General features: G+C 31.9%; 1 protein-coding gene across 3 annotated transcripts in view; it reads left to right on the top strand.

Moving 5' to 3' along the window:
- CDK17 (cyclin dependent kinase 17) overlaps positions 1-26809 on the top strand; it is a 105434-nt gene extending 78625 nt beyond the window's left edge. The window contains exons 6-17 of one of the 3 annotated variants that reach the window (XM_079142870.1): positions 7261-7317; positions 8342-8456; positions 9322-9416; positions 9648-9710; positions 12100-12223; positions 16582-16702; positions 18914-19011; positions 19576-19681; positions 22005-22047; positions 23021-23111; positions 24392-24469; positions 24997-26809. In XM_079142870.1, the coding sequence (XP_078998996.1) occupies positions 7261-7317; positions 8342-8456; positions 9322-9416; positions 9648-9710; positions 12100-12223; positions 16582-16702; positions 18914-19011; positions 19576-19681; positions 22005-22047; positions 23021-23111; positions 24392-24469; positions 24997-25034 (1029 nt within the window). In that variant the 3' untranslated portion in view covers positions 25035-26809. Of the gene's footprint in view, positions 1-7260; positions 7318-8341; positions 8457-9321; positions 9417-9647; positions 9711-12099; positions 12224-16581; positions 16703-18913; positions 19012-19575; positions 19682-22004; positions 22048-22382; positions 23112-24391; positions 24470-24643 lie in introns of those variants that run through there. The other 2 variants (XM_079142871.1, XM_079142872.1) reach the window with 2 other exon arrangements.
- The last annotated feature ends 750 nt before the right edge of the window (positions 26810-27559 follow it).

Here is a 27559-nt window from a genome sequence, read left to right as displayed (position 1 = left end):
GCAATGTTAACATATCTGTATAAGTAGTATGCAGTTGAATAAAATTTTAAAAATCCCAGAAAGCCCCTTCTTTTATCTTTCTTTTCACTTAATACCTCTCAACCTAGCCATGATCCCTGCCTTTTAATACCAAAGATTAGTTTTACCCATATGTGTCATACTGTTTTGATCATATTATTTTTATAGTATGTTTTAATATCAGGAACTTTCTTATTCTCATAGGTACTCATTCTTGATTATTTTTAAAATGCTTAATTCTTTTCTGATTATTCTTATTTAAACTACTGAACTTTATGTAATTGAATATAGAAATATATTAAAATAAATTTTACATAAACATGGAAATGTATATTTGTATAGTTTGTGTATATATATATATATACACACACACACACACACACACTACTATATACTTCATATCTACATATGTATGAAAGTATATAATATGCATTTTTTTGTGGTTGGTTCCTTTTGCTGTGTTAAGTTTGTGAGTTTTATCTATGTTGTTGCATATAGTTATAGTTCGTTTGTTTTTGTTGCATGGTGTTTTACTGTATAAGTATATTGTATTTTTTTTAGTGTATTATACTTTCTCCATTCCGTTGATGGGCATTTTGCTTTTATTCAGTTTTTTACGATTATTAAATAGTGCTATAACCATTCCTGTGCATGTTTGTTGTTTAACATATGTAAGCACTTCATACCTAGGAGTGGAATTATTGGATCATATTGTGTGTGTGTGTGTATATATATATATATATATATATATATATATATATATATATATATGTTCTGCCTTCCTAGAAAACATAAAAACAGTTTTCCAGAGTAGTTGTACTGATTTATACTTCCATCATCAATGTATGATAGTTCTGATTGCTCTTCTTGCCAATTTTTGATGCTGTCTTTTTCTTTTTTAATTTTAACTTTTCTGGTAAACCACTGATCTCTCATTGTGGTTTTATTTTGCATTTCATTGACTAAGTTGAACACTTTTAAATATGTTTTTGGTCATTTAGGTATTCTCTTTTGGAGATTAATTGCCCAAATCTTTTGTCTATTTTCTACTAGTTTTTCTACCTTTTCCTTACTGATTTATAGGAATTCTTCACATTCTACATAAAGGAACTTTGTCAACTTTATGTCTTATAAACTTCTTCTAGAATGTAGCAATTGTCCTAGCCCTGGTTATTGAAAGGACAGCTTTTCCTGTTGCACTTTGATCTTTGACATAAGTTCAGGTGATTGTGTTTTATGTCTCTTAGATGACTAGAGTCCTCTACTAGGGATACATATAAAGTGTTGTAAAGAATAAAATGGGAGGGAAATTGTAACAGATAAGAAGGGTCAATATGTAATAATTTGTTTTTAAAATAGGGTTTGAAAGACTAGAATGAACCACATTATAAAAGCATTAGATGTCAAGTCAAGGAGTCTGAACTTCATCCCATGTTATCAAAAGTATTTATTTAAACAAGGACTGACATGATCACATTTTTGTTTCAAATAATAGCTTTAGGAGAAGTACAAACAATGAACTAGAGGGAGAGACAGAATTTATTCAAAATTAGGGATGATGTGGCAGTCATATGGAAATAGAAAGTAGAACACAGCCCCTAGGAATCATGTAGAGAGAAAATAGGACCTGGTACCCAGTTGAACTTTGTGTTCGAGGGAGGAACAATTGATGATGACTTCTGAGTTTCTCACAGTTGTTTCATTTCCTTTCCATATATTATATCATGAAATTTTTTTTATTCACAAAAGCTTCTGTTTTGATTATATATTCTAAAGAGTATAATTACTTTAGTCTGTATACTCTGAGCACACTGACAAAGTGTAACCAACTCGATTTTGGTATATGTTTGTGATTATCATAGTTTTGCACATCACTGCTTAAAACATTTTAAAATGTATTTTTGTCACTTTATTTTCTGGTCAAAAGTTTTCTTTGGCTATCAATTTTTATAAAAGATTTGTACTTATGATAAAGTTTGAAGTTATGTTTGTTCTGATTGGGAGTGAAAGTATGATTTAATACTATGCAATTCCTTTTTTGGGGGGGTATAACCCAGGGTCTCCAGCATACTAGGTAGGTGCTCTACCAGTGAGCTTCGTCCCCATCCCTTACCATGCAGTTCTTAAAACTGTCATTTAAAAAGAGTTGTCTTTTGCAGTCTACGTGAAACCCTCTTTTGAATGTTAAGTGATTGGGGTTTTTATTATTGTCACCTGTTCCTACCCATTTCCCATGCTTTTTGATTTTGAAATGACTTGTAAGTTTCAGATTAATCATGCCACCTGTATTTTGGTTTCTATCCATGCATACCTTTCATTATCATTTACCTTGCTAATAAGCAGATTGTTTTGATATATATTTGAAAATTATTCTTCAAAATTAAAAATCTTTGTGTTTATATTTGAAGGTAGGAAGTAGAGAGGCATATGAAAGGGATAATGGAAAAGGCATGAGAAAAAGGAAAGTATTTTTCACAATAGAATATAAGCTTACACAGATGCTGTATTCATTATGTATCTAAAAATTAGATTTTTTTTTTTTTTCCCTCAGTGAGGTCTATTCTTCAGTATAGAAATCTGAACTTTAGAGTCTATGTATAAAGAAAAATGGTGAGGTTAGGAGTGGATGGAAAGTGGTTGGGGGGAAAATTCTTCACATGTATTAAGAGTTCAAGTTTCCATGGATAATATACCCTTTATCTTACTTAGGTGGGCATTAAGAAAATGAGTCATAGAATTCAGTTTTGCTGGAGGGAATGATAGGGAATGGCTGATTGGATTTACTATAAATTCGTGATCATCTATCTCAAGTGGACCCTCATTTTGCCTGTTGCACTTACTCTAAGCAAGGAGCTGGTCTCTTCTACATAGTAGATGAAACAAATGCTGTAAACCTGAAACTGTCCCCCATTTTCTGAATAACAATCATGAAAATCTGTCTACACTTACTCTGTTTTTTTTTTTTTTTTTTTTTTTTTAAATCAGGTTGTCCTTTTTTCCTATCTCATCTTCTCAGGATTCTTGTAATATCTGTTATACTCTTTTTTATATTCAGTCTCCATTTTTTTACCTTGAACCTTCCCATTGACTTTCTATTTAAACTATTTTAGTTTTAGATTCACAGAGAAATTACAGAGAATACAGTGATTCTACCACATACCGTTATTCTTATTATTAATAGAATGTTACTTTAATACATTTCTTACAACTAAGGAACCAATATTGGTATATTACTATTTACTAAACTCCACATTTTATTCAGATTTCATTAGTTTTTTACTACCAACTTTTTTGTGTCCCAGAATCCTATCCAGGATACCATGTTATATTTAATAATCATATATCATATTAAAGATACTGGTTACTGGATTGGGAAGTGCTATTTGATGCTCGTTTATGGTTATAAGAAATGAAGTATTCTCTTAACACAGTTAATATTAGACTAATAGGAAATCTTATATGCTGATAGTCAGAATTTATGTTTTCTTGCATTTACCATAATGGCGTACCCAGTAGAAGTTTTATGAGATTTTTAAGTGTAACATCAATAGAATGAAAGTCTATATATGAAAACTTGTGTCATTATATTAAAATTATAGATTAGGCACAGTTGAAGTGTTTTCCACTGTGTGGATTCCTCATTCCTATACTGATAATTTTTATTTTATTTTTTTATTTTTTATTTTTTTGCAGTGCTGGGGATTGAACCCAGGGCCTCGTGCTTGCAAGGCAAGCACTCTACCAACTGAGCTATATCCCCAGCCCCAAACTGCTAATTTTTGTAAGAAAAAAATGACCAAATAGAATTAATGTTTTTCAGTCTCTTTTCTGTCCCCACATATCAAAGAGTAAAACCCATTGCTATCAAATATAGCAGTTCATTAATTCTCACAGGAAGGGAAATGGGTGTTTGAAAAAAACCTCCTGCTGTCCCCAGTGTTTTTCAGTATGTACTCACTTTTAACGTGGCATCTGTAGAACCTCAGCATATACTTCACTTATTCTAAAGCTAAATTGGACCTGCATCTCCAGCTTATTAATACACCTTTATTACTGTGATGCATGAATTATGTTGCTAGAAACAAAGCCACCTAGAAAGCTCTCATTTCACTTGCTACTGCTCACAAATTACACTGAATTATAGGAAGACCTATTATAAGTTGTAATTTATCTTATGTATATGTTTTTTCTGTAAGTCATCTGAATAGGAATTTTCTTTGGGCTGCCAAAAAGTGAAGTACTTTCTGAGAACAATGAAGTATCAGAAAAATGATCTTTATTTGTCAGGAAAGCAGAATTAAGGGAGTTTTTGAATTATATTAAAATAAAAAGCTTACTGTACCTTTTTTAGCTATTATTTGTTTTTATGCAACTTTTAAAGGTTTAAAATATTCTAAATAAGGTGCAACTCATTCTAGATTGTGAACTCACGAAAGCAGAGATCATATTTGTCTTCTTCACTGTATGCCCAGCACCTAACATTGTGCTTGGTAAATGTTGAATAAATGAGCTTTGTCCTCTGTCCTCTGAATAATTTCCGTAGGAGAGCTTGTAAACAAGCTAGTCATTATATCTATTGTTAATCTTGTCATGTTCAGCAGATAAAAATGCAAGCAAATTTTTCTAAAAATTCCATTTAAAAATTCAGTAATTACAGTAATTACTATTCAGGTGTGATCATTAAATCCTTAAGGTTGGAAATTATTAAAATGGGGAGATATTGTGGTATGCTTTACTCTTTGCATTAGGATCTGATAGTTCACTAATGTAACTGCCTTTTGTTTGAATTCTCCACCTGCTTGCATGGGTGGAATTCAGTAGTGCTATTTATATTATAGACTGATTATTCAAATTTAACTTCATAATTATAATATCTTTATGTTCTTTTTTAGATATATACTTTTATTTTTAATTGGCACATAATTTTATATATATGTGGGGTATTTCAGTACATGTATAAATATGTGATGATCGTATGAGCGTAATTGGCGTATCTGTCACCTTACATATCCTCTCTACTAGCTGAAATACACAGTAATTATTGTCAACCAGATACTTTCTTTTTAAAAAACAGATTTTCAGCATATTCTAATGTCATTAAATTTTATTCTCTGAAGAGTGGTTCATTGTAGTCTTAAATTTTTCATGAATCCTTTACAAGTTATTCTTTACATTATATAGTGACCTCTAAAACATTTTCATCTTTAAAACCATTAATTTATAGTTAGTACACTTACGTAATCTTTTTTTTTTCTTTCACTTACATAATCTTTAAAGCAAACTCCATTGTTTCTGTCACGATCACCCCTAGACCAAAGTGTATTTCATGTTAAGGGCATACTAGTGTTCATTTAAGATACAGGAAAGAATAAGAAAATTTCCCTACTACTGAGAAGAAAAAGATTCTAACTTGCAGTCATATTTTCTCATGTACTTATAGACAGTGACTTTATATATATATATATTTATGTATTTTTCAGGGATGCTCATTGTTTGTTCATATTGGCTTATGTTTGTTCTCAATATAGTATTTTTTCCCCTCAGTAAAAGATGACCCAAGACTTAAAATTCAAGGTGAAAGTACAGTAGTTCCATGTTTGTAAAGTTAAACATCTGAATTCCAAAGATAGGTGTAAAAAAATTTCATTCTGTCATAGTTTTGTTAACCTTGGCAATTAGCCTTTTTATTTAAAGTGAAAAATTATTGGAATCAGGCTGTCATGTACCAGAGAGTGGACTGTTGGCCGAGTTTTCCATACTGACCTAAAAAACTTCATTTGTTTCTGGAAAAGTTGTATCTTATAGTTTTACTTCATTATTCTGCATAGCTATTGGTAGTAGAAAGCAAGAACTTAGTAAATACTGAGTTACATATAAAACAGTACCTGGGTCGGTAGTATATGATAGTTCCAAAAAAACTTCATTTTTCTAACTTAATGTTTTTCATGAAAAAATATATACAGAAAAAAAGGTAACAGAAAAGCAAAAAGAAACAGTTCTTCAGTCTTGTAGTAATATACTACCTATGACCAGAGTTTTACTTTATCAAAATTGAATTAAGTACTTCTTAGTTCTACATCATTTTAACTTGGTATATGTCATTGTAACAAAAGGATAAAAACAATTCCTTTGAGGGACCTCTTCTACTTTTGGCAATTCAACATAGAATAGTTTATCGTTTTGTCTATAAAGTGGTAAGTAATGCCAAGTCTAATCATCAAGTATCATTTTTATTTTGACAACTCCAGAAAAATTGCATATTTGATTCTCTAGGGTTTGAGTACAATGTAATATTTAATGATTTAATATAATTTAATACCAATGAAAACTGAAGTTATGCATTATTTCCCTTTCGTTTGCTTTTTATTTAAGGACATTAGCATCATCTATGCAAGAAGTGAATCTTTCTTTAGATTTTTATTGTCTTTTCTACTATTGCAAAGGGATTCTAGGAAATTCTTATTCTTGGCTTCTGTTTACCTTTTTTCTTTTTTTAAATTTTGATCTCTCAGTCCCTATTTTCTACCTGTCTATATTGTTTTCCCAAATCTTTAGTGTTAAGTTTGCTTATATTCTTTTAGAATATGTAATGGGTATATTGGGTTTCTATGATATATTTGGGTATATTCCATCTGCCCCATTTATTGACTCCATACAAAATAAGCAAGTGAGTTTAAGGTTTAAAAGCAGGGGTTTGAGAACATACTTTTAAAGCTTTTGAGTGGGGGCAAAATGAGACTTCTATTGCTGCTTTTGTGTTTGCATGTTTCCTGATCTAGAGTAGAACATAAATTTGTTTTCTTTTTCATTGTATTTTGATTGGAGAACCTGAAACAAATAGCATCTTCTTTTCAAATCTACATAGGAATTCAAAGATTAGTCGGAAAGTTATTTTGTGATTTTTGTTAAAAGGAAAATCAAATAGTAATTTTTTATAAGATTCTTTAGTATCTTAAAATTTAAGTATTTTAAAATTTGGGTTTTTAAAATAAAGCAAGATGTTCACAGCAGACCATTATCCAATCCTTATATAAGGTAGGTTGACTATTTCAATATGAATACTGATGCTTTTGACCCTTTCAACATTCCAACATCAAGTATATTTTGAAACTTGATTAGATGTTCAACAGTTTGACTATAACCAACCTTTTCTATTCCAAACTGTATTGGAGAGTTTTAGATGTTGAGGAAGAGATGAAATTTTAAGAATAAATACTCAATTTATAATTGTCTTACTTTCAGTCAGAAATTGGGTTTGGGAAAATGGAAACCTACATCAAATTGGAAAAGCTTGGAGAGGTAAGTAAATTTTTGTTTTAAAAATGTAAAACTTTCTTATTCATCATCTAAGCTCCTTTTGTTCATCATCTAAGTGTATGATTTGCCAACCTGGAAAATTATGAACATGATTGTCTAAAAGATTATATCTTGCTTGAAAAGGTAACCAGAAAATGAGGAGGAATAAAACTTAGAATTCTTCAAAGTATTCTATCAGTATGAGAAGAAATGAGTATTTTTAATAGGCTTAAAATATTTTCTTGAAACACAAAGTATTGTGCTTTCCTGGTAACAAAATCAGCATCTATTTGTTAGCCTCCTAGCAGTCTCCTGTCTGTGCTATCATGGAAAATTGAATGAGTTCATATTTCTGAAAAATAACTTTAGAAATAAAAACATTTCAGTGAAGTGTAAGAAATTCTTTAAAATGTGGTTTTCTTGAACTTGTCAGTACCTGTAATGCTACTAATTTAGAAACATTCTATCTTCCATAGTAACTAACGGGCAAGAAAGTAATAAGTAAAAAGTAATAAACAGTAAGAAATAATAAAGAAGTAAGAAATAATAAACAGCAAGAAGGAAAATAACAGACTTAGTTGATAGGGAAACTTCTTTTCTTTTTTAAAGAAGAATTAATGTGCAAAGATTTTTAAAAGTTTGGAAACCTGGGTAAAACCTTTTTGATTCAATAGTACAATTATATTTTCATTTAATGTGCTCAGTGTCCCTAAGTCTTCATATACCATTATAGGGAAAGCACCTTTGATTTTAAAACTATTGATCCAAATATTAATTTGAAATAAAGCACAAAAAGTAAATTAAATTCCTATGTTTTTATACTTTTGAGATACTTTGTAGTGTTATAAAAACATGGAGGCTGTGTGTAAGGAACTGAAAGTCATCTTTGCTATAATACTGTACCTTGTGGAGTTTTCTTTGCAAGATGGAATTCAGCATGTTTAGAAATTAAAAATTCAGGATTCTTTATTCTTTATCATTAGACTCATGATATTCTTGACTTGTTCTTCAAAAATATGTTCTATAGGGTACATATGCAACAGTATATAAAGGAAGAAGTAAACTGACAGAGAATTTGGTGGCACTAAAAGAGATCCGTTTGGAACACGAAGAAGGCGCACCCTGTACAGCTATAAGAGAAGGTATATTTACATAGAATATTTTAAAACCAAAGCTGTATAAGAATATATTTTTAATAAATAAAAGCAGATATAGAAATAATAGGTGACTGGATGAAATAATCAGACCTTTAAAACGTTATTTCTAAAACATATTCAATAGAAAGAAATTAATTATCTTATTGTATAATGAAATACTATGAAGTCATTAAAACACTGACAGAGAAATATCTGACGGGAATTTTATATATTGATGCATAGGAAACATGGTAACTGTAAATTAGCTGCATATATTAGTATAAGAAGTAAATGAACTGTGTATAAACATGTCATGATACCATTTTTTTAAAAAAGTGAATTTTTCAAAATTGGTTTGAGCCAGGCATGGCGGTAAATGCCTTTAATCCTGGTGACTCAGGAGGCTGAGACAGGATCGCAGGTTTGAAGCCAGCCTCAGCAGCTCAGCAAGGACCTAAGCAACTTAGCAAGACCCTGTCTCAAAATAAAAATTAAAAAAAACAGAAGGAGAGGGGCTGGGGATGTGGCTCAGGTACGAAAACAAATAAATAAATAGATAAATAATGTTTGAGGCAACTAGTTAGCAACATGGAGGAAGAAAGTGTACCTTTTATTTTATCTAAATTAATCCCAAAGGGTCAAAAAGTTAACATTAAAGAAAAAAACAGAAGATGGAGAGTTTTAATATTAGAGACAACTTTAGGTACTATAATATCAAACTCAGAATCACAAAAAAGTTGATACCTTCAGTTTTTCTGCCACTAATCTCCATGGCAAATTACTGTTTTAAACTTCATAAGTTTAACTTAAAGTTTTTATAAAGACTGGCCTTCCACAGACTAAATAATTGGCTTTCTTTTCTGTTTTACAGTTTCACTCTTAAAGGATTTAAAACATGCAAATATAGTAACCTTACATGACATTGTTCACACAGATAAATCTTTGACTCTGGTCTTTGAGTATCTGGTAAGCATTTAATAAAAACTCAGTATTTTATTTTGCTTTAGTAATAGAAAATTAGACTTTTTTAACAGCCTCAAGGACATTGTTGTTTATTTATTGATATTTAATTTTATTAGTGCATTCTGTATCATTTCTTGAAAAACAAATTTTCTTTAAAAAATTAAATACTATTAAGTGAATCAGCCATGCATTCTGAAAACTGTGTTGTCATGTAGTAAAATGCTGTGCTTTCAGGATAAAGACCTAAAACAGTACATGGATGACTGTGGGAACATCATGAGTATGCACAATGTAAAGGTATGTTTAATGTGTAATGTTAAAGTGTAAGGAAAGATGAGCTAGTCTGTACAGTGAAATATACCAACTTTATAACCAATATTCAGAATTTTCTGTTTGTCTTATTTATTCAACTTCTGTTTACTATATTATAGCTTTCTTAAGATCATACCTTTTTTATAAGACTGCTTTATTTTAAAAATCTTCTAAAATATTTTTGGTACTTTATTTCACATAACAACTGATTGTCCTACATGGAGACTATATCTGCAGGTATATTTTGCTTTCTGAAAAAAAATCCAAATGATGGGTACATTCTGTAAAAGGCCACCTTTAAGTGATGAACTCTCCTAATATATTTAAAATGGTTTTAAATTATAAAATAATGATGATTTTAGAGTTATGCATTATGAGTAAGGGTTATAAGTAAGGCCAGAAACATGTAGGTATTGTGATTGTTTTGCTAGAAATAACTATCTTTTGTCAGAAGGAATAGTAAGATAATTTGTTTTTTAGTACAACTAAGACTTCAAATAATGCTAAGAGAAGTTTGCTATATAATCAGATCCAGAAGAAACCCCGAAATTACTAGATAAATAAAAGCACTTGACATACTTGTGTTCTTACAGACTTCTTTGTTCCATGTGATATATTTTAAATTGGCAAAGATTTATTTGTCCAAACTTCGTCAACAGTTTATAGGAACCTATTTTGAAAACAGACTATCTCAGCTTGTATGTTTGAGACCTTTCTAATTCTGTGGATAGTAACTTAGTAACTTCGAACTTACATGCTTTTTTTTAAATAGTGAATTTGGTAAATATAAAGGAAAGCCACTTTCTGTTACTAAAAGAGAGCTCTGAGCATATGGCTAGCACATTGCTAAGAATTTTAGAACAAGGCTTTAAAAGTATTTCCATATACATTCTATGAGGATTGTTTTCATCTTAGTTTACATTTTGCTTTGCAAGGTGTTGTGAAGGCTATTTGTAGATCTCCTCAGTTTTTAAAATTTTGGGTTTTTTTGCTTTATATTAGCACTGATTTGGAAAGAAAATTGTCTATAATCATAATTTGACAGAGGTTTGAGGAGTCTATCTTTTAAGTCAGGTCTAAATAGTTGGAAAGTATTTTATTGTTTATTAAAATTGCATTTAATGTTTTCCAACATAAATTGCATTTAATGTTAATATATATTAACAGGAATATATTGAAAGGTAGCAATGTTCACCACTATAACCCCAATGTAACCCACCAGGAGCATATATAAAATAGTAATTTTAGAGTTTTCAAAACACATAAGTAAATATGTGGAGTCTGAGGACTTTGGGGCTTAGGATTTATTCAATCCAGGCATGGTGGTACATGCCTACAACCCCGCTACTTGGGAAACTGAGGTAGGAGGATCACAAATTTGAGGCCAGCCTGAGCAATTTAATGAGACCTTGTCTCAGAATTAAAATCCGAAAGAGTTAGGGGCATAGCCCTGTGGTAGGGTGCCCTGAGTTCAATCCCTAGTACACCACCTCCAAAAAACAAAAAACCACCAAAGGCATTCATGTCATTATTCACCCGCTGCCTTGGCTTGTTCTTGGTATTCAGATGCCCTGTTTTCATCTACAAGTGAACTGAAGGTACCTCTTGAATCTTCTGTACTTAAGGTTCTTTTTTCTAACCCCAGAAAATCAAGATGTGTTCCACATCTCTCTTTTCATCAAAATCCACAACAAAACCTCTACCATTAGCTTTATAGGAATTGCTTTTTTCAGTCATCTAGAGCACTGGAGTGCATTACCCCTTTTTGAATCACAGCCGATTTTGAAACTGAGGAGGAGGCACTATAAAAGTGAAGTACCCGGGAGGTGGGTGCTAAAAGCTGATTAAGTTATTTTTATAACCAGTAATTTGCCAGAGTTTCGAAGCCCCATTCTCTGTCATACCTGAGACTTTACATAAAGCCACCAATTCCAATGCCTTATTTAAAGGCACTGACCCAGATCAGATATTTTTTTTAAGGAAGTATTGGAATAAGTGCCTGTGGCTGATTGACATATCAGAATTTTCTAATCAAACTATAAGCTTTAGTAGTATAAGTTTATGAGAATATGTTTGTTTAGGCTGCTTTCTCTAATAAATGAACTATTACTATGAAGACAAAATTTTATTGTATTTATAATATTTATTTTCATAGATACTGTTGACAAAAATGATAGATGCTTCAAATTGAACAATAAACTAAAATTCAGAAAACAAATCAATGGAAAAGGCATTGTCCTTAAAATGATATAATTTCTTGTTTTTTTCTTTTACTATTCTAGACCAGTTGCTTTTCTACTTACCATAGCCTATGCTAATACCAAAGTATGTCTCAATATCTGTAAGACTAATGTTTACTTATTTGCTTTTGTAGCTGTTCCTATACCAAATTCTACGTGGGTTAGCATATTGCCACAGAAGAAAGGTGTTGCATCGAGACTTGAAACCACAGAACCTTCTCATTAATGAAAAAGGAGAATTAAAGCTAGCAGATTTTGGTATGGAATGATGAAATATTTATAAATACTTCCAGGTGGTTAGAACAGCCATTGTCACAATGTATTATCACTTTCATGTGAGTTTGGAAATTTTCCTCTGAAACCCACTGAACGATATTTGACAGAATTTTGTGGGTGGTTTACAGTGGTTGTTAGCAACATTTAAAGGAGTGGGTTCTCAGGTCTGACCCATGGACCCCAGGTTCCTGAAACCCTTTGGGATATCCAAAGGTAAAATATATTATCAAAAGTACACTAAATGTTATTTGCTTTTTTCCCTTGGGTTAATATTTGTACTTTTGATCCAGAAGCAATAAGGATAAAACTGCTGTTTCCTTTCAGGCAGTGCCATCAAAGTATATCATTGTATTTTTTACCACTGCACATTCTTAGAGAAAAAGTATCAGTTACACTTAAAATATTTTGCCAAGCAGTAAAATTCATTAATTTTATTAAATTTCCATCCTTGAGTACATGACTATTTTTTTGTGTTGTATATGTATGATGAAATAGGAATTATATAAAAAAAACATGTACTGCACACAGAAATACTATAGTTATCTCAAGGAAAAGTTTTTGTGTGATTATTTGGGTACAAGCTGAACTAGCTCTTGTTTTCAAGGAACATCATTTTTACTTGGAAAAATGACCAACAAACTGTGGTTATTCAGACTTAGATATTTGGCAGACTTTTTCTTGAAGATTAATGAAGTAAGCCTAACACTTCAAGGAAATAAACTGCATGTATTTCTTGCCAATAGTAAAATTCAGGTTTTCAAATAAAAATTAGATTTTGAAAATTTGGTTCTGCTACTTTAAGCTTAATAGCTTCCCACTACTTAGAAACTTTTCTGATGAGATCAGTGGTGATATTAACAAATAGGATTTTTTTATTTTGAAGAAATATATAAACATCTTAATCTATAACTCAAGAATCATTTTTTTCCAGTTATCAGCACCTCATGTTATAGAATAATGCATAGTAAAAGATTCATTTAAAGTACAAGATAGATCAGTGAATTTTAACAAAGTATGAATAGTTTATTGATATAATTTCAGTTACTATATAACCTTGAAGAAGCAATCTAATTCTAATGTGTCAAAGAACAATATCCACAATGACCAGAAAAGACTATTAAAATGTTCCTCCTCTTTTCCAATTTCATATCTGTGTGAGATTTGATTTTCTTCATATAGCTATATATATTATGATATATTACGATACATAGTAAAGCAACATCACAACAGATAGAAAGCAAATATAGAATCCAGTTGTCTTCTATCAAAATAGACTGAAGAGATTTATAGAAATGTGGAAAAAAGATTCTTAACTAATTTTTGTTATGGAAAAAATTTTCATAAAAACGTTATTTTGCTAACAGAGGTATTTTTAATGGGTAAATAAGTGTTTTAATTTTTCTCATCTTTTATGGCAAATACCAGCAGTAATCCATATAAGTAAAAATACTTGGGGTCCTTAATAATTTTTAAGAGTATAGAATGAGTTCCAAGAACTAAGAACTACCTCTGAAGGGGAGTCCCTTTATAAGCCTGCCACTATGACTGCATTTATTATATGCTTAGTAATTTAATTGGTAGTTATTTACTTATATCATTTTAGCTAATCTGATTTTAAGGGATTTGAAAGTAAAACAAAATTACATGTTCTTTTTGCTTTGAGTAAATTGTTTCTACTAGAAGAAAAAAGAATTTTGTAGAGTAGCTTTGAAATTTTTGTTACTCTCAGAATACTTTGCTAGAACTTAGTTTTTAAAAACCTGTGCAGTTTTCCAAAATTGCATTTTTAATTTTTCATACATTATTACAATAGTTTCAGTTTTGGAAAATTTCATTAAATTTTATAAGTATGAATATTTCAGATTCTTACTCAGTTAACAGATTAAGAATTTACTTTTTAAATGATGAAATTTTTTTTGGCAATTTCTGTACTTTTACTTACTTAGTATTTATCTATTTGTTTGAAAGGTAAATTTCTATTTGTATTTCCTTCCTTAAAAAGGAAATGAGTGGGACAGTGTCCTATGTTTAAACAAAAAATTGCGTTATTTGCATATACTTGCATAGTCTCTTTTTGAACAGTTTGTGTTGCTTTTTCCCTTTTAATTGTTCCCACCCCTCCTTCCTCCTTCTCTCTTTGGCAAACTGCCCTTATGCTCTTTGTCCTTAATCCCAAAATGAATGGCAGTGACAGAGAAACCATGCTTGAATATTTGAAATGCAAAAGGAATGTGAAGGACCATCAAAAATCTACTTTTATCTGGGAATACTCTGAGTGCTTTAAATATTGCCTCAGAGACTTCTTCAAAGCAAGCAACTGCAAATTTTATCTTCTCACAGGCCAGTAAGAAATTCTGATTATTGCCAGGCACAGTGATGCATGCCTGTAATCCCACTGGTTTGGGAGACTGAGACAGGAAGATTGCAAGTTCAAGACTAGCCTCAGCAAGTTAGCGAAGCCCTTAAGTATTTAGCAAGACCCTGTCTCAAAATAATAGCTGAGTTGTAAAGTGCCCCTGGGTTAAATCTCTAATACCAAAAAGAGAAGAAGAAAAGAAAGAAACAAAAAGAGACAGAAAGAGAGAGAGAGAGAGAGAGAGAGAGAGAGAGAGAGAGAGAGAGAGAGAGAGAGGGAAGAAGTTCTGATTATTCCATGAGATAATACAATCAACTTTGTTCTTTTTGTTATTTATTTATTTTATTGCATAGTAAATACACTTGGGGCTTCAAGTAAGGGAGGGCCAATTAAGTTTGAATATTTTTACCATAAGTTGTTCTTGATTCTTCTGAAAATTCTTCCCGTTTTTTATGACCAGTGCAATTCAGAGGTCTAGGAATTATAATATAGTCATTTTCAATAATGACAAAAAGTGGCTTGTGTAATATAATTGGACATTTAGTTAGTTGAGTTTGAGAGATTTATTTCATTTCATTTCATACCAATATTGAAATTTTATGGTAAACCAGGGAACCTGTTTGGACAAGCATGCTAGTTCATGATCTTCTTAGGAGCAGGCGAGTAAAGTATTGGGAGAATGGCAACTTGCCAAATTGGTATGCTATAGGATAAAATTTATAGCTCTGTCCTTTTCCTCCTTAATAACACAGTCTAAGCATATGAAAGATAAATCAGAGAGCTGCCCTCCATCTTATTAATTACCAAAATTATAGAAAAATTATTTGTTGGACTTATTTCTCAAAGTTGGGAGATTAATAGTAAAATTTATAATAAATAAAATGGCGTCAGCATTGTTCCAGTTATACCTGTTAGCCATTATTCTAAACCAAAACAGTGTGTTGCCTAGTTACTTAAATTTCTAATATTACTGATGTGATTTTTATCCAATTTAATAAAGTATTGAATTAACCTTTTTGATATTTTTCATATTTGATATTTTAAGCAGATATATAAAGTTATATGTAATAGTAATCTCAGCCTAAATAGAATTCTCTCTTGTTTTTTGACATAAAATATATGGTAAAAATAAATTTATTTTCTTAAGCTACCTTTCAAAATTGCTGCTTCTTCAAGTGATCAGAATTTAGAGGCTTAGAGATGAAATAACTCTAGTGCTAATGACAGATAAAATTGGGAACTCTAGTCTTCATTTCTGGATAATTAGAGTATTCTGTATTAAATTGGCAAAGGAGTGGCAAATGTTTTGCATCATTTACAGCAGTTAGTAATACACAAAAGCAATGAGGTCTCTCTTAGTCTAAAATTATCCATATAACATAATGAGTACAGAATGCATTGTAATTTATTCCATGGAAACCTTTTCTGAATGTATTTCTTTAAGGAAATTGTCAGTAAAACTCAACTAGATTATAGAGTAATGACTTCAGGATTTTTAATAAACAATGGTATCGCAAATGAATGTTAGAATTAGGTTAAAAGGTGATAAAAGCTTATAATTGTGGCAAGTAAAATTGGGTATCTCAGTGTCATTGACCTATTTTGGATTAATTTAATTTCAACTAGAAAATATATTTTGGCACCATGACTCATGGATAAAAGGAAAACATCTTTAGCTTATATTAAGATAAGCTAAACATCTAGACATTATACCAAGTACATTCAGCACATAAAAGTAAGTAAAAATGTGTGGTCTCAAAATTATTATATTTCGTCTAATTATATAATGATATACTGGCTCAAGACCACATGTACTCAGCAGAATTCATAAAACCAATTTTGTTGAAGCTTCAAGAAGCTATAGAATAGCCATCTCAATGTCCCTATGAATGGAGTCATGGTGAGGATAGGGACTAAGAAATCTATTATATATTTTTAATGAGTTTCAGTATATTTAATTCTTTGTTTTCTTTTCCGTGTGAAGGACTAGCCAGAGCCAAGTCAGTTCCCACAAAGACCTACTCAAATGAAGTTGTCACACTATGGTATCGGCCACCTGATGTGCTTCTTGGCTCCTCAGAGTACTCAACACAGATTGACATGTGGTAAATATATACAGATAAAAAATTATTGCCATTTATAATTTTGAAATCATGTAGCTGATAACACAGGGCATACTAGTAGTGATTTTAAAAGAGGTATTATTTTAAAGAGCCATAGCATAAGCAGTGAATAAAAGTTCTGACATGGTAGCAAGATAGTATCTAAGTCTAAATACCAATGTTTCCACTTACAACTATATAACCTTATCTAAATTACTGACTTATGCCTTAGATTCCACATTTAAGTAAATGGGAATAGTTAACCATAACTACTTTTAAGTTCTGTACATAATGTTAAGGCCAAATTAGCACATTTAAAAAAATTCAGAAGAGTATTGATTGACACATAGTAATTTAATACAAAATTGTTTTTAACCATCATCTAATATTCATCAAAGTCTACCAGTTTTAAGTTGTTCTAAATGCAATAATCAAAATATTGTAGTCATCTTTCTTACGTGATCACCTTGATCATGACACTTCTCTATTCAAGTACCTTTGTGGCCTGGGCACTGATTAAGCTGACCCGGTACTTAGGGATTTCCATAAGATGTCTGTAAACTACCTATTCCAACTATTTCAAACTGTTTCTCAATGCAGATATTCCCTTTTAGCTAAATGGCCTACTCACTATACCTCAAAATAACTTGGGTTTCCCCATCTTTGCTCTTTGTGTTCATATCTGTTCACCCATCCCAATTGCCAACTCTGCTGCTCTAACGGGGGCCTGTGCCTTGTAACCTTCAAACCACAGCTTTTCATAAATCCTTTCCTGAATACAACCTAGTCTTTTGGTTCAATTCCTTCCTCTGACTCGTGGTTGCATTTATTTTCTGTATTCTTTATGTACTAGGTCATGTACATCTGTCGTCATCTTGAGCAAGTTTATAAAATCTTGTTTCGTATAACATTTTTCTCTTTTTAAAATTCTAGTAAAATGTACATAACATAAAATTTTCCATTTTAATCAGTTTTAAGTGTACAGTTTTTAGACATTAAATACGTTCACATCGTTGTCCAACTATCCCTGTCTCCAGAACTTTTACCTGTCTTGCAAAACTGAAACTCTGTACCCATTAAGCAACTTCCTATTCCATCCCTTTCTCCAGTTCCTGAAAATTACCATTCTTTGTCTGAAAAAAATTGACTGAGTACCTCATAGGAATGGAATTATATAATATTTGTCTTTTTGTGACTGACTTATTTCAACTTATTTCATTTAGTATAATGTCTTTAAAGTTCATCCATGTTGCAGCATGTGTCAAGCACTTTCTTTTCAAACAGTGTACATATGTGCCACATTTTGTTTATCTGATTCATCCATCAAAGGACATAGTTGCTTCCATATTTTAACTTCTGTAAAAAAATGCCACTATGAATGTGGGTGTACAAGTATCTGTTCAAGATCCTGCTTTTACTTTTGGGTATACATCTGGGAGTGAAATTGCTGGATCATATAGTAATTCTGTTTTTAACTTTTTGAGGAATCTCTGTACAGTTTTCTATATAGCAATCATTTTATTCTGTATAATATTTTAATATTTAAAATTAAATTTTACATACTTTTATTATTTACTAGATTGTGAGATTTTAATGGAAGGACTGTGTTGCCATAAGCTCATGTGTATTCACACAACCCCTGCAATAGTGTCTGTACATTGAGCCTCCCTCTTTTTCTTCTCCTACACACATACACATACCACTCTGTATCTACATATCTTGTCTCTGCTTTCTGCATTAAAAAATCTTGAATTATTTGCTTCCCTTTATTCCTATTACCTTATGCCTTAGCTCAGGCCACCATCATCACCCAGATTACCATAACAATCTCTTTGTTTTTCCTTCTTTCATTCTCTCCCCTTTCAGTGCATGGTCACACTTACAAGGATTCAATGAGAAAATAGTTCAAGCACTTAAAGTTTAAAACACATAGTAAGCATTCATTCATTATTAGCTATTTTATTATTCCTTCCTGGCACAGGAGAGCTAGACAAAAAGTGGAAAAAACGTATTAGCCTTATGAGCCATATGGAATTTGAGATGAATAGGGTAAAAGTTAACAAATTAATTGGATCTAAAAATATCTCTGCAGGAGGTTTTTCTAGGAGCCTAATACAAAATCCTCTAGAGACACACTCTTTAAGGAAAAAATCTTGTGCTTCATAGTATGTAAATGGATCGTTCATTTTTTTCCCCCTGTGATGTATTTTAAAGGGGTGTTGGATGCATTTTCTTTGAAATGGCTTCTGGAAGACCTCTGTTTCCAGGATCAACTGTGGAAGATGAATTGCACTTAATTTTCCGACTACTAGGTAACAGGAAAAATCTTTTTCCAGTGGTTTATACCTGCAGTTGACTAGCTGGATTAAGCTATATCTCTTAAAAAGTATTTTTAAAAATTTATTTCTGAAACTCATGTAAATAGCTGTTATGTTTAAGAATTACAGTTAGCTTAATTATTATAAAGAAATCTTGGTAACTTCTTTACATTTACAGAGTTTCATCTTTGCAATAAAGATTTTATGAAAGAAGAGAAGAAAAATATTATTGGAAATTGACCTTCAGTGTATTATTAAGGAATACTTCTAGCTTAGGTGGTGTCATCTGGATAGAAAAAGGGCAAGACCTCATATTCATAGCATCATTACACAGTCCAAAAATAAGCCCCTAAGTATTTACTATTTCCATCATTTTAATTTCATTTGAAATAAATTTTCTAATAAATATAAAATGTTCTCTAAGGTACTTTCTTAGTTTTGCCTATGTTTGTGTGTGTGTGTGTGTGTGTTTGTGTGTACACACACATATATATATGCCTAGTATAATTTATATGTATAAATTTCTATGTATATTTATTTATTTTTTTTTTAATTCAGGAACTCCATCTCAGGAAACTTGGCCAGGTGTTTCTTCAAGTGATGAATTCAAGAACTACAACTTTCCAAAATATAAACCACAGCCTCTAATTAATCATGCACCCAGGTACATTTTTAGTGAAAAGGGGAGGAACTATATGATTCTTTTTAATCTCTTAAAGTATTTGCCATAATAAAGATTCCATACAATAATAATACACACAATTCTTAAATATTTTGGGATCTAATTTAATTAAATTTTTCTCTTTCTTTGCCATGTTAATTTTATAAATCAGTAACCAAAAATTAGTAAAGTATGAAGTAGCATTGAGCTATAAATAAAATGAGTGTAGAATATATGTATTACAATTCTAGAGTTTATCTGGATAGTTCCTTTTCCCAGAAAGAAATCATTGATTAATGCCTTTTTTGGTACTGTAAAGATCATGATAAAATTTATGTTTTGCTTTCTACAGAATTGTTCTCTACTCACAAAACACCTAAGTGTTATAAGTAAAATCTTGACTCTGATGCTTACATCAGATAACCTATCAGTATTTTGTTCAGTATTAGTGGCATAATTTGTATTTGAAGAATATAAACTGTTTCTGACTCATCAGCAAGATGTAATGTCCTGAATGTCAGCAGTTCAGTTCAAGTTTCTTCTCACACCAACCTCCAGATTAGTCCAGAACTCCTATTAAAATTTATTTGAATATTTTGACTTGTGGAATGTATTATATTTGCAGTAACATAGAATAACCCCTTCACTTCATTTTCCATTGAAAAATTTTTGTCATCAAAATATCAAATAAGGACATTGTCTATTTTAATAAAAAAAATTCACATTGCTTATAACATAAAACACTTCTTGTTACTTCCATTTCTTCTCAAACTAGGGAAGCAATAGCAAAACATTTCTGATACCAGAAATATTTTTAAGTATTTATATGTACTGATATTCTTATTGTTGATATAGCACCTGATATTTTCAGCTACACTTTCTTAGGAAGAATAACAATATATGCTGGGCTTTTTCGTGTCTCTCCAAAGTAGTATAAATCCTATTTTTGTTATGTATACCTAGCCTATGGTAATGTTCAGTGTAGAAGGCTGAAGTCCTGTGAAGCAGATTGTTCATGAACTTAGCACCTAGCTTGTCTGTGCTTAGGGTCCTCTGGATATGTGCCAGAATGGCAAACTGCTGAGGACTGTAAGAGTCTGGAGAATGTTGAGGCTTGCAGTATCCATAGGACCCACTTAGAACACTAAGGGAAGAATATTTCTTTACTTGTAATGGTAGTTTTGTCAGTGAAAGGTAGTGAAAGCTAGAACCTGTGATTTCTTATCAAGAGATAATCCCATTAAAAAATCCCTAATCTACTAATCCCGGTTATATTAATCTCATAACTACAATTAGCTTTCTTTATTGACTGTTAGCTTGGTGGTCTTGATTAATGAAGTCTTATAAAGTTATTATGGCACATTTAAGTTGAGCTTAATAATTCTAGTACCCATTGCTGTGAAAATTTATTGGATGGATTGTCTCTGTGTTTATCTTGAACCACACTGATATATTCGGAGGTCCCTGTTTCTGTGTTTGGGTATGTGTTTTTACCCATATTGTGGGGGTCCTCTCTGCCACATCCTGCGTGGAGGAGTAAAGGGTTAACTGCAGGAGGAGGATGTTGTTGGTTTTTCTATCTATTATCCAGAAACATGTCTACTCAATGAACACACAAGAGCCACTACTCTTCATATGAGAAGCAGGTGTGGTGGGTCTGGCCATACCAATTCTGGCCTCTTAAACAACATGGAATCACCCAACTCTGCTTTATTTAAAATATACAGGTAAAGGGGGCCAGGATCGTGAGGAGCTTCTTCTGTGATGGACAGGATAGGGTGGAGTTAGGGAAGCCATTCTCTTAGAGGGGAAAATTCTAGAAGGAGACAGAGAACCACTCCCATGCAGCACCATATGCTTCCCAGCAGTTCCTAGAAGCCAGGCCTCTGCGTCCCATGGCTCATCCTAGTCTGATTCTGCTAAATAAGGCAGCTTCCCACACCATATGATAGGAAAATGATGTTTTTGTACACTTGCCTTCATTTCAATACTGTGAAAATTGATATAGTCCTTAAACTGTCCTTATTATATAATGAGGCTACTTTGCTTTTAGACAGAATGATGACTAAAATAATTCAACAGCTTTAATAATTTTTTCTTGAACATCGAAAATTTGAATTGAAGTTATTTATGGTTTCTTCCTAAGCAAATGACAAGATAAGCCTCTTTAGACTAAAATAGGTTTGAGTCTTTTTGAACTCAACAAGAGTATCCGTTTTAGGGCACTTAAACTTAGCAAACAAAGACACTTAGGAAATAGTTTTAGCTGAAAGGTTTCTATCAGTTAAGATAAAAAAATTACCACGTTTTTTATTGTTCTATCTAGGTTAGACTCTGAAGGAATTGAGTTGATAACAAAATTTCTACAGGTAAGTTACATCTTGTTTTGTAATTGATAATGAGTAGTTGAGCTTCAGTTTCCTCATATGTAGAATGATATAATGATTATTTGTGGTAGTGTCTAGCATGTTTTAGGAGCATGCTTAAGTTAAACATATATATTTGTGTGTATATTTACATATATATTATATACAATATATAATACAATATATATTATATTTATTACATAGTTTTTCTTAATGATCTGGGTCTCTCATTGTGACCAAGAACAGCTGCTGGCATTGATCAACTATGTCAAGGCCATGTTCTTAAAAATTTATGATCTCTTATGTTCTCTTTTGCCTTATACTTAACTGCCTTTCAGGATGCTGCAGCTCCAGATACCATTCATATTTCCTCCAAAGCAGGAAGAAGAGGATAAGGGTGGTACCAGCCACATTTACCCTCTTATATCTTGAAAGCAAAGGCTTTCAAGTAGAAACTCCTGAAAGGCTTCTTCCCAAGTCTCATTGGCCAGAACATTAATTGTAAGAGAGGCTGGGAATTGGGGAATGTCATACTTAGCCTAAACTTAGAAACAGTCATGATTCATGATCCATGTGTAACAAGGAAAAAGGGACAGTGGGTATTGGATAGGTTATTAAGAATGTCTGCCATAAAGACATTGAGTATATTCCCCAGTCCTTGGTTATTCATGAAGAAAAATGAAAGCAAAAAGTTGAATAACTTTTTATCACTTAAGAAAATATAGGAATCTAAAGTTTTATTTAAGATCCAGACTTATCTTGAAAATGTGGAACTAAGATATAATTATTACTATATAATCTCAACAGCAATTCAAATTTGAGTATATCTGGAGTACTCCAAATCAGTACTTGAAAATAGTCACCATATTAAACAACCAAAATTATAAAAAAAACTCTAAATACTAATTTGTCCTTTTCCAACTTTTGCAGTAATTAAGAGTAAAAGTTAATGAAGCAGTTCTTTGCTTTTTCACAGTATGAATCTAAGAAAAGGGTTTCAGCAGAAGAGGCCATGAAGCATGTATACTTTCGAAGTCTGGGTCCAAGAATACATGCTTTACCAGAAAGTAAGAAAATCCAAAGTGCCCCCCCCCCCTTTATATTCATTTGTCCAGTGTTGGGGAATGAGATGGATTAGAGGTTTAGAAAGACATGATTCTGATTTTCAAATCTGAAACATTGGTCATTTTCATAATTAGATCAACATTTCTTAAAGAAGGAACCACTGTACAGTTTTTCAAATCAATCATAATTTTCCTTTCTGTATACATTTTTAATATATATTGCCACTACTTTGTAAGAAACCAATAATACTTAAGTATGGGTCATCAATCTCACTGAATTTAATTTGAAATATACCATCTGTGATGGCATCCATAGGCCTAATGTAGCTTCAATTCAGTTGTGAAGGGTGGATCTCTATAAAGATTAATGAGGCACAGTTGAAACATAAGATAGTTTCCTTGTGGAAGTACCTTACCTTAAGATAAAGATGATTTTCCTTTCTGGGGATCACTCTGACTTTACTGTCCCTGTGACAGGAGTCAGTGTATTATCAGAGTCATTAAAATAACACATTTCCAAGCCCGAAGTAACTCAATTTTATTTGTGACATTCTTTTTAAAAATTAGCCTAGTATTTTACTTTAAAATATAATAAGGTAAGTGAGGAATTAGGAGAATATTTGGGAACTGAGCTATGAAAAGCTTTCATTAATTCCCATTTTCACTTACTGACAAGAGTGATTCATTGAGATTTATATAGCAATCAGTAACAAGCTAGTTGAATAAGAAATCCTTAAGATATTTTTTAACATAAGACTACCTTCTGACGGAGATTGGAAATGAGATATGAATTACAGGTGCTTTTTAAAAAAATACTTACATTTCCTTATTAATACCAAATTTCAGTTTGAGATAGGTAGTACAAACCTGTTCCGTGTTCTTTACTAAAAATCTGATGGTAGTTTGAGGACCTGATACCTTTATGCCATCATGAGATAGCGATAAAGGACAGAGAGAATAAGAACCTGGTTAGGCATTTGATGAGGTCTTCCAACTCAGTAAGTTCTGGAACAAACAGCATATGTTTTTCTCAGAGACATCTGCTTGGATGGTGCTTTAAAGCAGGGTTGGGGAAAGGGTTCTGAAAAGGGATTACTTCCTTTTGTTTCCTCCTGAAAATGGACAAAAAAGGCAAATCTTTGAGCAGGGCTATATACCTTGTCAGTGCAGTATAAATATTTATGTTGAATCACTATATACTTTTTAAGTGCTTTTCTATAGTTGGATTGTATGTTTTTAATAATGTTGACCTTCACCTAATGACTTTTGTCTGTGCATTTTAGGCGTGTCAATATTCAGTTTGAAAGAGATTCAGTTGCAAAAGGACCCGGGTTTTCGAAATTCTTCTTACCCAGAGACAGGTGTGTTTGTCATAAACCATTTCACGTGTCGATCATGAATTTTTGCGTGGAACCAAGCTTTTGGTTTATAAATTGATCAGTAAAATTATTGATGTAAAAACCAATGTACAGTGCATTCCACAACTGTGTATGTTTAGCATTGCACGTACTCACTTTTCTGTATGATGTGGGCAGCTCAGTAAATCTTCAGAGAGAAATCTGACTCACTCAAGTCAGGGATCCTGAAAGCTGCAGATGGCACAAGACCTTTTACAAGTGACCTGGCTTGATCACTGCACACGCCATCCTGGTACCTGAGGCAGAAGACACATCTTGTGCTTCCTTAGTCATCAGGTTCATCGCTTCGAAGCATAGAAGCTGTAGACTGACCCCATCAACAAAAGGGTCATTTAAGACAGTGCTGATCACTCTTACCATGGAATATTAGCTTTTGCTGGTGGGAACATTAGCTTCCTAGAGTCACCAAATACTGTATGTGGGATAAAACTGAACCTTGAACTGCCTCATAAAATGAATTTATATTTTAGGACATGGGAAGAACAGAAGACAGAGCATGCTCTTTTAAGTCTGATAACATGGTTTCAAGCCCAGCCCCCAGCCTTTCTTACCAATCAAGGACTCAGATCTGAAGGCAGTTATTTCTTTTGGTGGACTTGGAATCTCCGTTTGTCTACACTGTCGTCTTCACAGTGGAGTCTTTTTATTTCAGACCTACAGATTGTTTTTATATTTGTTGTCACAGTGTGACAATTTTTTTGTACAGTTGGTTTTAAGGTCTTCTCTGCCATTAGAGCCAGTAGGTTACAGCTATTGATGTAACTGTAGCTGCAATTTTTGTGCAGGACTGAGAAACACAGTGCATTATTTATTGCGGAATCATTGCTGCTAAATAACTACTGTCTGTTTATTTAACACAACAGTTGAATGCCTGAAGAAGTTGCAGTGGCTTTATTATATGTGAATGCATCTGTTTCTCCTCACAAGTTGTTTTACTGCTGCATTTTTTGTTTGTTTGTTTTTAAAATTAAACTGCAGTGTTTCCTGGAATGTATATTTAGCTTTGCTTAACAGTAAAATAAGTGAGCCATGTTGAACACTCTTAAGTTCGTGCTACATAATTTCTTACTGAACATTGGCAAATAGAGTAGCTAAGAGATTGATAAGCACATTATGTTTAGGAGAGCATGTGACAGAAGTTGATTCAATCAAGTGAATACCTGACATTTTTGGGTTCTCACATTAAACACCAATAAATAAAGCACCAAAATTATTTATTTTTACCTATTTCTCATTTTAGAAATGTCTGCTACATTTTACTGGATATTTGTATACTAATACAATTAACTACTTTACATTGTGCTTCAATTTAGTTAAAACTTAACCATATGAGTCCATTTAAAGATGAAAGGTCTTGCTTGTCTTAAAAATACATTTATTAGAAACTAGGATGATACTTCATTGGGAAACAATTTGTTTCATTTGGGGGCTGTGTGTTTCAATAACATTCACTTGGAATCAGCTGAAAATTGTTTTGTCTTTGAAATGAGCAATGAGAAACTACAAATGAGAGAAATGAGAACTTGCATTAGAGGATTGCATTAAAAAGCATTGTTAAGGAATTATCTGTTTATCAGAGATACCACAGTTTTAATTATGCATCTCCTTGAACATCATAAACACACTTTGGTGTTGGTAACAGTGTTTTTAAATCTTTGTGTTCACTTTTAAGGACTATTGTTTAGTGCATCTTACAAACTAAATCTTAATTGTTATATTTTGAAATGGTCATGTAAATTTTTGCCTTATAGATCATGAAAATAGTCATAACTTAATTTTTTCCTGACATTCACTGTAAAACATTCAGGGGTCCTACCATTTCTGTTCAGGAAATCTTGTAGTTTATTGTTGTTATTTAACAGTATTAAGTGAGTTTTGTATATTTCATTTTAACTTTATTTGTGAATAGTGATTGTGGCATGTTTGGGGTTGTTATTTTAATATTTTATGATACTGAAATTTTCATTTAAAAAAATTTCTGGAAGAAACAGATTCATGTGTAATGGTGAATATTGGACCACTACTGCTTTTCACATTTGTAAATTGGTTTTATGTTAAACCCTGTAGCCTAACAAACTGCTGTTATTTCTAACTGACAGACATGTATTAATATTGTACTTTGCAGGTTATAAATATTATGTGGAAATTCCTCCATTTTGTTTTGAAATTTGTAATAACAAAATCTCCATGTTGTATAAAATGTGATTTTGTTGAGTCATAGTTCTTTTGGGGGGAAGAAGATTGTACAAAGTGGGATAAATTTTCTTTTATTGTTCCTTTGTACGATCATGAAGTTTCACTGTGTCGAAAGCTGACCATTTGTTTAGTAATATCTACTGTAATTTTATATAGCAGCACTCTAAAATTTGCCATTTCATAGGATATGTATTTGGTTTGTTGCAATTTTGACCTATAGTTATCTGTAAGTTTGATCCTTACATACTAAAGGTGAAGAAATACATCCAGTTGTTACATAAAATTCTTGTTCCTAGGAAGTTCTAGGGATGTTTCTTCATTTTGTTGAGGAATTTGGCAGTCAAACAAGTGTTTGTGGAGTTGTTTTTATTCATTTATTGATACTTGAGCATCATTCAGGTCCTGAAAACTGCAGTGAAGAGAATTCAAACTCAGAAATATTGAACCTTGAATACTTACGAATCCTCTTAAACTGACAAGGTTCTTAAAGGTAAGAGAAGAAGTCTCCTCTGTTTTCTTTCCAAGTGGTGGTAACACACACTAAATGTGTCACTCTAGGTGAATACAGTGGCTGTACTCTGATGCTTTATCAACTTAGGTTTGAAAGATTACTTATTATGTCATAATTATCTATCTTTCAGAATTGGAACAATTCATATGGGTATTTTTCTTTACTTTCTTATGATGTTTAAGTGACAATATTTTAACAGCTAGCAAGTATACAGTTCAGTGGCATTAATTACATTCATGAAGTTGTACAACATTTGCCACTATTTCCACAATTTTTCATCATTCCAAACAGAAATTGAAGTCATTTTTAAAAATTCTCCAGTCCTG

This window comes from Sciurus vulgaris (assembly GCF_902686455.1).
Source record: "Sciurus vulgaris genome assembly, chromosome: 5".
Lineage (NCBI taxonomy): Eukaryota > Metazoa > Chordata > Mammalia > Rodentia > Sciuridae > Sciurus > Sciurus vulgaris.
The sequence above is the reverse complement of the archived record's forward strand: the minus strand, read 5'-3'. Positions and strand labels throughout refer to the sequence as shown.